The 9,057-nt window shown below is 42.6% G+C and overlaps 1 protein-coding gene across 1 annotated transcript; it reads right to left on the bottom strand.

Moving 5' to 3' along the window:
* Window positions 1-2,513: 2,513 nt before the first annotated feature.
* On the bottom strand, window positions 2,514-3,227 carry LOC147616143 (uncharacterized). The gene is made up of 2 exons (XM_086778762.1): window positions 2,712-3,227; window positions 2,514-2,628 (listed from the first exon to the last, which is right to left on the bottom strand). Exons 1-2 carry the CDS (start codon window positions 3,118-3,120, stop codon window positions 2,588-2,590), a joined length of 450 nt encoding a protein of 149 aa, XP_086634888.1. The 5' UTR covers window positions 3,121-3,227; the 3' UTR covers window positions 2,514-2,587.
* Window positions 3,228-9,057: the final 5,830 nt, after the last annotated feature.

The raw sequence follows: 9,057 nt of genomic DNA, 5'->3' as shown, positions 1-9,057 counted from the left end.
GTTTTGTGTGCCAATGCAATCTTACACTAATTTGAATATAAATGCTTTTGTGTATTTTCAACAAAATGTTTAATTGTGTGAGGAATACTTTGTTCATTGCAAACCTTAAAGGTGCTCACACAAATAGTTCATTGTTTACCCTTCAAGTTGTAATTCAGAAGCTATAGATTATATTTTTTTTGTAAATACAGCTTTAACTCTTGCACATTTATATCTCTGTATAAATCCTTTGATGTCTTTTAATGTTAGAATTGAAGACATGTGAATCTGTGTTATGCTTAAATTGAGATAGTGAAGTAATAACAAGACTCCATTCATAAATGTCTTTTTTAATATCTAGTTTGTTTCTACTTTGTGTTCTTTTTATTTGTGTGCTCCGAGAAAGACATGAATATTTTACCAATGAAAAATAAAATCTATATGAATGTGATCGTGTATCATTCCTCCCCATTGTCATTCTTAAATTGTACCACTCTTTCCCTCTCCATTACCATATTCTACATCTAATTTTGCAAGAAGCGGATGGTGGTGGTTTGGCATTTTTGTTTGGGGGAGAATGGCACCACTGCCATTCTCCCCAATGATAATGCACCAAACCAAGCCAAATCTAATAAGAGGGAGATTGGCACCACTGCCGCTCTCATCTCAAATCAAATATTCAATGGGAATGGGTCCTTTAATGAGGAGTGAGTTTGCAAGAGTGTAGCTAAGATCACATTGTGATTGGGGGTAGAATGGTAACACTACTATTCCCAAAATGATAATGCACCAAACCAAACAAATCCATGCTCCATGCTTTCATTGTAATTAGACTAGCCAGGTAGAATGGCAACACTACAAAATGATAATGCACCAAACTAAACAAAGCCATGCTCCATGTTTTGATCACTGTAATCAGAGTAGGGAGGATGGTAGAACTACCATTCTCCCTTGGAAAGTTTAATGATTAAAGGAGGATGGCACCATTTTCTTTCTTCCTCCATTTTATACAAGAGGGAGAGAATTGTAGTGGTTCAATTCTTCCATTAATTTTGGATTAGAGGTCATCCAATGAGGATAACAGCACAATGACCATTTATTAAACTATTTGAATGTGACAATTGTAGAACAAAACGTCTTAGATCTAATATTTTGATGGTGTTTATGAACACCACAAAGACTCTTGAGATGATGCTGCTCATGCTACCAAAAATTGCATTTCATAGTGTGTGTACCTAAACCAATTTCTAGAAATAATTATACATAGGTTCAAGAACAGTTGCAAGCAACCATTTTGTATGTTCTAAGTCCTTTACCAAAATTGAGGAAGAATGGCACCACCTGCCATTCTCCCTTAATTTAAAAAACAGCTGTAAAAAAGCGTTTTATTTTTTTAAGTCCCTTGATTAATGCCAATGGTCTCATTTTGGGACTATAAATCTCAATGTGACAAGTAGAATATCTTCTTCGGTATCTAATTGATCCCCATGGGAAGAGTACGGTAATGTGTGCGCATGTAGCTTTTTTACGTAATATTGGGGAAATTTGATTAGGTTTTATATCACAAACTAACACGTCTGCATGCTTTAATGTAGTTATTTGTGCCATAAAACCTATGTTTTGATCATAAAATCCCTAAACACTACCATTTTGGGAATTGGGATTTTCTCGAATTCCCTAATACCGACTTCTTATAGGATTGTTAATACACAACAACAAGCGTGTGTTTAATATTTTGGTGTTATTATCACTACCTATGTTATATAAAAGGAAGCACTTAGCAGGGGGGAAAAGTAGCACTTCTCACATTTTGGAAGTCTTATCTTTCTATTCTCTTGTTCCCACTCATGGAATATATATATATATATATTTGTAAGTGATAATTTTTAACAATTTCTCTAAGGCTTGACCTTCGTAAATTCTCAGGGTTGAGCTTCCACACAAGGTCGTTCTCCTAAATCATATGGTCACACCCTCACAGGTTGTCTTAAAACCATAATATACATGAGAAGGTCAAAGCTCAATATAAAATATGTTAAAAGGTAAATACCTAAGTTTATCTATACCCTTTATTGTCCCAGTTGATTCCTTGCCATTCTTATTAGACGTAATACTTTGGATTCTTGGACGTGAGGCTGAAATGTCCACTATGGCCAGATGTAAACTTCAGAAAACATTGCTTAAGCCTCTGGCAACTTGATGGGGCAACATTGAATGCCTATCACAATTGGTGTTATAGGCATCCCATGTGGTTGTACTCAAGCTTATTCGGACGTTTTGCCTATTTCAAGGAGCTAAAACTCACTTTTGAGGTGGTTTGCAATATAACCTTCGTGTGCGTGGGTTGACTCGTTTGCCCAGCATTGGCCTAAACAAAGAGGTCACCACCACTAGTGGTCCTTTTGGAGACGTTAGTGGTGTGGCGCTTTCCATGCACATTGCATCAGTAGCGACCCTTTCATGTAGGGTAGGGCAAACTTTGAATCACAAATACAAACCTAACCACAATTTTAAAACAAGAGTATAGCAAGCGGTGGAAGAAGACATTATTCTATTGCATGGATGAGTAGGTACATCATAAAACCAGTGAGTCGTGGTCGTCATCTATTCATGCACTGTCTTCTTCTGGGGCGTGTCCAAAACATCCAACTGTGGCAATCCATGCATCGAGTTCAGTATGAAATTAAGGACAGCATGAGCAAGCATTCTTTTATTCATGGAGAGCGACATACCGTGCTCAAGTTCAAATTCAGGGGTGTAGGGCCTCGGCCTGGGAGGCGGTGTCGGCGTGTCCGTGGCCGTGTCCACCACTTCCTCCATACCCGCCTCCATGGTAGCCTTCCGTTCCTTGGGTTCGGTCGGCAGGCCATCCCCCACCTCCATGCCCATAGCCGCCGCCACCCCCATGTCCGTACTCATAGCCGCCGCCTCCCTGCCCATAGCCGCCGTACCCATAACGGTATCCGCCTTCCGTTTCTTGTGTCCGGTCGGCAGGCCAGCCACCACCTCCATGGCCATAGCCGCCACCCCCGTGGCCATAGCCGGCCCCACCCCCGTGGCCATAGCCGCCGTAGCCGCCATAGCCGTAACCGCCCTCCGTCTCCTCAGGCTTGGCCTGGACGGGCTCCTCCCGGGCGGCATTGATGCACGTCCACATGATGGCGCACGCCATCAGAGCTAGCGCAAAAAACTTTCTACCACGTCCCATGTTTTTTGCCAACGAGCGTACGATACTGCTGCGATGAGTAATTAGTACCCATCCGGGCGTTGAATTTATGGGCAACCCGGCAGCAAGAATTCCAGGCCCTCACGTAACCTGTCCACTAGCTGCCTGAACATGATAATGTATGTTGTTTTGCTGTGATTCGTCCGCACTACCGGCTTTGAGGATAACATTGCGGATTAAGTTAAAGCTAATGCGCGCGGCACTGAGCTGCTCCTATTACCCAAAGTGCGCCTACTCAAAAGAGGCATTGCTTTTGACTTCATTGGGCTAGCCCCCACAATTAACGAACGGAGAAGAGTCTCAGTCTTTTTTTATCTTTAGTGGTAGAAAACGAGAAAAGCAGATTGGGCAGTGGAGGCCCATCACCGTCCTAGGAGCTGCCGAGTACTTTGGACAACATTTTCACTTTTTCGCGCCTGCTGCAGCCCAGCTAAGGTTCCTTCTGAATTTTGAGAAAGCCTATGACAGGGTAGGGGCTTTCTAGAGGAGACTATGTGCCGGATGGGATTCTCCAAGGAATGGGTCCGAGGTGTTTTTGGGCTCTATTTGGCTTCGCATAGCCAAGGTCTCATCCAGGTCGCTAGAGGCAACATATTATGCTTTCTCGCTGGAGGCAACATATTTATGCTTTCTCGCTTGGTCCGGCATGGCACCTTATCTATTTTTGTTTGTTGCCGAGGACATGAGTACTTTTCTCTCCGCCTAGGAGAAAGCACCCCATGGGCTACGTCTTCCCATCTTTGTATAGGAGGAATTGCTTGATTCAGAGTTTGTCGAATAAGACATCAACATACCTACCCAGTGATGAGGAGAATCTCCAGATATTCACTGAGGTGATAGAGATTTTATGTCGTGCATCCGAAGCACATATCAACTAGCACAAGTCATGTGGATTTAGGGTTGGCTCATTGCCTGCCTCGACTTGGAGGCCAGTTGAGGGATTTTAGTGGATCCTGAGTGGCACTCGAGCTGCTCGATATATTGGACGCTAGGTTGGTATCGATATCTCCTTGGAGTAGCAACTAGCCCCTCTTCTTTTATGCATTCTAAAGAATCTACTATATTGGAGTTCCACAAGGCTTTCCAAAGCTAGCTGTGTTGTGGTGGTGAACCACGTTCTTCTTGCCACCATGTGATACATCACCTCTTGATGGGCCTTCTTCCGGGCTTCCATTGGTCACGTTCAATAGGAGGAATTGCTTGATTCAGAGTTTGTCGAATAAGACATCAACATACCTACCCAGTGATGAGGAGAATCTCCAGATATTCACTGAGGTGATAGAGATGTTATGTCGTGCATCCGAAGCACATATCAACTAGCACAAGTCGTGTGGATTTAGGGTTGGCTCATCGCCTGCCTCGACTTGGAGGCCAGTTGAGGGATTTTAGTGGATCCTGAGTGGCACACGAGCAGCTCAATATCTTGGACGCTAGGTTCTCCTTGGAGTAGCAACTAGCCCCTCTTCTTTTATGCATTCTAAAGAAGCTACTATATTGGAGTTCCACAAGGCTTTCCAGAGCTAGCTGTGTTGTGGTGGTCAACCACGTACTTCTTGCCACCATGTGATACATCACCTCTTGATGGGCCTTCTTCCAAGCTTCCATTAGTCACGTTCAATAGTTGATTGGCAACTTTCTTTGGGTTGGTAGTGACAAGAGGCCTATACGGCCCAATGAGGCCTGGAGAGTGATCATTCAACCATGACACAAGGGGCCTAGGCATCATTGATCCCCTCTATTTAGAGCTGTGCCCTTTCGGGAAACATGATAGTTGGTGGTCTCATTTCAGATGGCGAGCTGTGGAAGGACTTTCTACTAGCTAGGATCTCTGTCTACACCCCAATTTTGGGAGGTCCCAACCTCTTGCATGCATGGGATCACGTCACACTGGCCCTTTAGTAGTCTTCTCCAATTGCATCTAAGGAGCATCCTCATTAGCCTTTGATTTAGAGCCATCTTGTTCGTTTGCTGAGTGGTAACATGTTGGAGACTCCCCTGCACATATCATTGAGAGCTTAAAGTATGGGTCCTGCTGCTTGGTCACTCAGAGATTGACTTATTTTCAAGTAGCTACCCTTGGAGGCCCAAGAGAGGAGCTTCACTCGGATACAAGGTAGGGATAGGCTTAGCCTTGACATTAACTCTTGCATGCCCTAGTGTGGCGGCCTTGATCCCGAACGCTTCCCCCCACAGTGGTAGAGACAATGTGAGAAGGAGAGGGAGAGCTTGAGTTCCTTGCAAGCAAACACACACGCCCAAGAGAGTGCAAGACATAAGAGAGAGATGGATGGGTAAATTTTATTCTATCTTCTTCTCTTCTCTACAACCATATACTAAAAGATAAGAGTACATACATAAAGGAAAAGTACTCTCCTACAATAACATACAATGTTCAGTCCATAGTATGAATCTGACTATATGAGCTGGCGTTATAACTATGCCATAACTCTAGTACTCCAAAGTGGTTTTCACACAGCTTGTTATCCAGTGGCGACATGTCAATCCCATAATCTCACCCACCATGGGAGTGGCATAAGTGTGGAATATTTCACCGAGGCGGGTTATTAATGTCCATTGTAGCACTAGTTGAGCTCGATATTTCAACATTCCCCCTCGAGCTCAACTCAACACACTCCACTTCAAGTAAGCTCCCTAACTTAGGGAGCTTCTATGTGCCCAATGCCTTCGTGAAGATGTCAACCAACTGATCTTCTATGCTCACATGTACTAGATCTACATCACCTAAAGAACCTTCTCCCTCACAAAGTGATAATTGTTGCAATATACGATGTACAAGGTTAAGGATGAAAGGAAGAGGTAATGGAGGTGTTAATACACTCAAATAAACTGGGCTTATGGGTGGAAAAGGAATCTAGGGTTAGCCCAACCCTAGACCTTGGTAGGGCCTACATAAAGGGCAAGAGATCCTACTTTTTGTAACAACAACAAGAACAAATTGAAGGAGAAGGGTAAGCCAGCTTTGGAGTGGCTGAAATAGAAATTAATCCAAGAATCTTTCTATACATCTTGTGTCCTCTCTCAAGCTATGGTATCTTCATGATGATTCAGTAATTAAGTTGTTTATGCTTGTTCATTCTTTCATACTTTTCTCTCCTCTTGTTTCCATTGCTTCCATTGTAGAATGATCTAGATACTCATGATTCTGAACATGGTATCATAGCCTTGCTAAGGTTAAGATTCTCTTCATTATCTCTCTCTCTCTCTCTCTCTCTCTCTCTCTCTCTCATAAGCCATTCCCAAGCAAGAAGGTTGCGGTAGAAGAAGGAGATGAGCTTCAAGCAGGATTGAAGGAGAAATCAAAGCTTGAAGAGCTTCATCAAGAGGAGAACTACATCACCAACAAGCTCCTGAAGATTGGAAGAAGAAGAAAAAGAAGAACATCATCAACAAGAAGAAGAAAAATAAACGTGAAACAGTTCCGTCCTATTTTTTTCTCGTCGAGTTTTTCAATCTGTGTTTTTTTCCACCATCAATCTCTCTTTGGATCCTTGGAAACTTGAAGAAGAAGAACAAGAGCTTCTTTGGAAGTCTCAGAAGAAGCGAAGGGTTGCTAGGGAGGAATTCTTTGCCGCACATCAGAAGGAGGCAGGAAGTCGAAGGGCGTTGTCCATCTATTCGACGACGGGCAACACTGGCTCAACAACACTGCATCACGGTTGTCCATCAACAGCAGCCACATCAGAAGGAGGCAGCAAGTCGAAGGGCACCATCTGTCTATTCGATGACAGTAGCTCAACAACATTGCAACAACAACAGTAGCCACATTGCTGACGATCCCCTTTTCCACATCAAGTAATGATAGCCAACACATTCTACAGCATCGAAGTATGGCACTTGCACAACTGACCTGCAGATTGTTACCGCGCAAAGCCTTTGCGTTTTTTATTCAGAATTTAAAAAAAAAAAACCAAACCTTAAAAGGTTTTTGATTTCAAAGGTTCTTTTTCTAAGGTTTTCTTTAAACATTCCCTTTCTCTAAGGTTGTTTCTAAACCTCTGTATCTAAGTTTTCAAACCTGTCTCTCAAAGGTTTCCAAAGGTTTTCACTCACTCTTGCTCATCAGAGTGCAAGAGGTAAGTTTTTATTTTTGTACCCACTCCATCACACCACATTTCAAACATCAACTATTTCTTGCCTTGTAAACGGACTTAGACACTACCCTTGATTTTTGCAAGTGGTAAGACCTCTCCTACCCCTATCAATCACGACAAAGGAGATGTGAGGCTCGATTGAGAAGTTTGATAGCAAGAGTTTCCATACTTAGCAAGTTCAAGTAAAATATATGCTCATGCTCAAAGGTTTATGGCCTTTGGTAAAAGGCACAAAGAAGGTGGACCTTGAGGATGTGAAGGTGGTAAAAGACAACTGTGCTAGCAGAGTAAAACTTGCCAGAGAAAGGTTGCTATCAGAGGTGAAACTTGTTATGGTTAGTGTACTATATGCATGTAGGCGGTTCCGCCATTACTTGTTGCCTCGTCCCTTTGTGTTTTTGACGAGCTACACCTTTTTGCCTCAGTTGATAAATAGTACAAATTTATCTAAAGCTATGATGAAGTGGGTGATTGAGTTGCAGGAATTTACTTTCTCATTCTTGATGGAAGAGAGTACCAGGGCTACCTTAGCGGATCTACTGACATATAAAGAGAGTCCTCTTCTTATAAAGGAGGAGACCATCAAGAAGCCAGTTGAGGATGCGGCTGAATTGGTGAATTGCAAGAATTTACTTTCTCATTCTTGATGGAAGAGAGTACCAGGGCTACCTTAGCGGATCTACTGACATATAAAGAGAGTCCTCTTCTTATAAAGGAGGAGACCATCAAGAAGCCAGTTGAGGATGCGGCTGAATTGGTGAATGCACACTTATTATATTTTGATGGTTCTTTTACAGGAAAAGCCATGATGCAGCCTCAGGAGGTTTGGTGCTTTATGATCCAGAGGGTTGCCTTGTTTTTAAAAAGGGTGTTAAAGTGGATGCACATAGCAACAATGAAGCGGAGTATCTGACTTTGGAAGTTGGATTGCAAATATGCTTGAAGCATGGTGTACACAGGATTCGCATTCGAGGAGATGCATTGCTTGTGGTAAAACAGGTATTGGGAGTTTGGAAGTCAAAGAATATGTTACTCAAAGAAATGTGTTTCAAGATTAAGGGTCTGCTGAAGGAATTTGAAGTTTGGAGTCTAAAGCATGTGGATCGAGGCCATAATGAGGAGGCTCATGAAGCAGCCCAGGGAATGATTGGTGAAGTTTTTGTTCTTAAAGCTCATGCATCTTTTTATTGTGGTAGGGAGAATTTACAGGATGTGGAAGAGTTTTTGTTAACAGGGATGATTCCCAATGGTATTGATAGATCAAGAAAATATGGTTTCATCAGGAAAGCTACAAGGTATGTGATGGTTGGTGATGCTTTGTATTTGAAGGAATTGATTTGATAATGCGAAGGGTACCTTGGAAGGAAGAAATCTACAAAATTCTTAAGGAAAATCATGAGGGAGCATGCGGTTGGACATTTTGCCTCAAAGATTACCTTGCATAAGGTATTGCAGGAAGGTTATGTGTGGCCGAGTATACATAAGGATGTTAATCATTGGTGCAGGTCATGCAAACAATGCCAAGCTCACAGTAGACGGATATTAAAGCCTGAGATGAGGAAGACAATTCTTGCTTATGATGTTTTTGAAAAATGGGGTATTGATGCTGTGGGACCATTGCCTATTACCAGCCGAGGGAAGTGCTATATCTTGATGCTGTGGGACCATTGCCTATTACCAGCCGAGGGAAGTGCTATATCTTGACTGCAGTTGATTACCTTTCTAGATGGGCAGAAGCAA

This window comes from Cibotium barometz, chromosome 39, assembly GCF_041138505.1.
Source record: "Cibotium barometz isolate CiBa-2024 chromosome 39, ASM4113850v1, whole genome shotgun sequence".
Classification (NCBI taxonomy): domain Eukaryota; kingdom Viridiplantae; phylum Streptophyta; class Polypodiopsida; order Cyatheales; family Cibotiaceae; genus Cibotium; species Cibotium barometz.
Note: the sequence above shows the minus strand (reverse complement) of the source record. Positions and strands in the feature narration are given on the sequence as shown.

What these genes read in the sequence shown, in the direction of transcription:
- LOC147616143 (XM_086778762.1), bottom strand. Translation starts at nt 3,120, where the DNA reads ATGCCGCCCGGGAGGAGCCCGTCCAGGCCAAGCCTGAGGAGACGGAGG. An exon ending in TGAATTTGAACTTGAGCACG is followed by an intron (nt 2,629 to 2,711) that starts GTATGTCGCTCT and finishes GGATTGCCACAG; the next exon opens with TTGGATGTTTTGGACACGCC.